The following is a 296-nucleotide window of genomic DNA, read 5'->3' as shown; positions in this document are numbered from 1 at the left end:
ACACCATCCAAGTCATCCGCAGGAGCGGAGGCAACGTGCTGGCGAAGGCCCCGGTGGAGAAGATCCTCCTGGATTCCCAGGGCAGAGCCTGCGGTGAGCACCAGCCCCGGGCCACACGTCACCCCCAGCCCGAGCCCCTCCCCTCCCCTCACCTTTCCCCCCCCTTCTCCCCAAGGCGTGGGGGTCAGGAAGGGTCAGGAGGTGGTGAACGTCTTCGCCCCCCTCGTCATCTCCGACGCCGGGATCTTCAACACCTACCAACGGCTCCCCCCCGCCCCGGGCCGGGCACTGCCCCG

General features: G+C 69.6%; 1 protein-coding gene across 1 annotated transcript in view; it reads left to right on the top strand.

Moving 5' to 3' along the window:
• Positions 1 to 8: 8 nt before the first annotated feature.
• The window catches only part of LOC103772055 (all-trans-retinol 13,14-reductase-like), a gene marked incomplete at both ends in the record, with an annotated part of 2389 nt that continues 2101 nt past the window's right edge, over positions 9 to 296 (top strand). Inside the window, 2 exons of the mRNA XM_008939373.1 lie at positions 9 to 93; positions 176 to 295. Coding sequence (XP_008937621.1) covers positions 9 to 93; positions 176 to 295 — 205 coding nt within the window. The remainder of the gene's footprint in view (positions 94 to 175; position 296) is intronic.

The sequence above is a fragment of the Merops nubicus genome, unplaced genomic scaffold, assembly GCF_000691845.1.
Source record: "Merops nubicus isolate BGI_N331 unplaced genomic scaffold, ASM69184v1 scaffold38694, whole genome shotgun sequence".
Lineage (NCBI taxonomy): Eukaryota > Metazoa > Chordata > Aves > Coraciiformes > Meropidae > Merops > Merops nubicus.
Note: the sequence above shows the minus strand (reverse complement) of the source record. Positions and strands in the feature narration are given on the sequence as shown.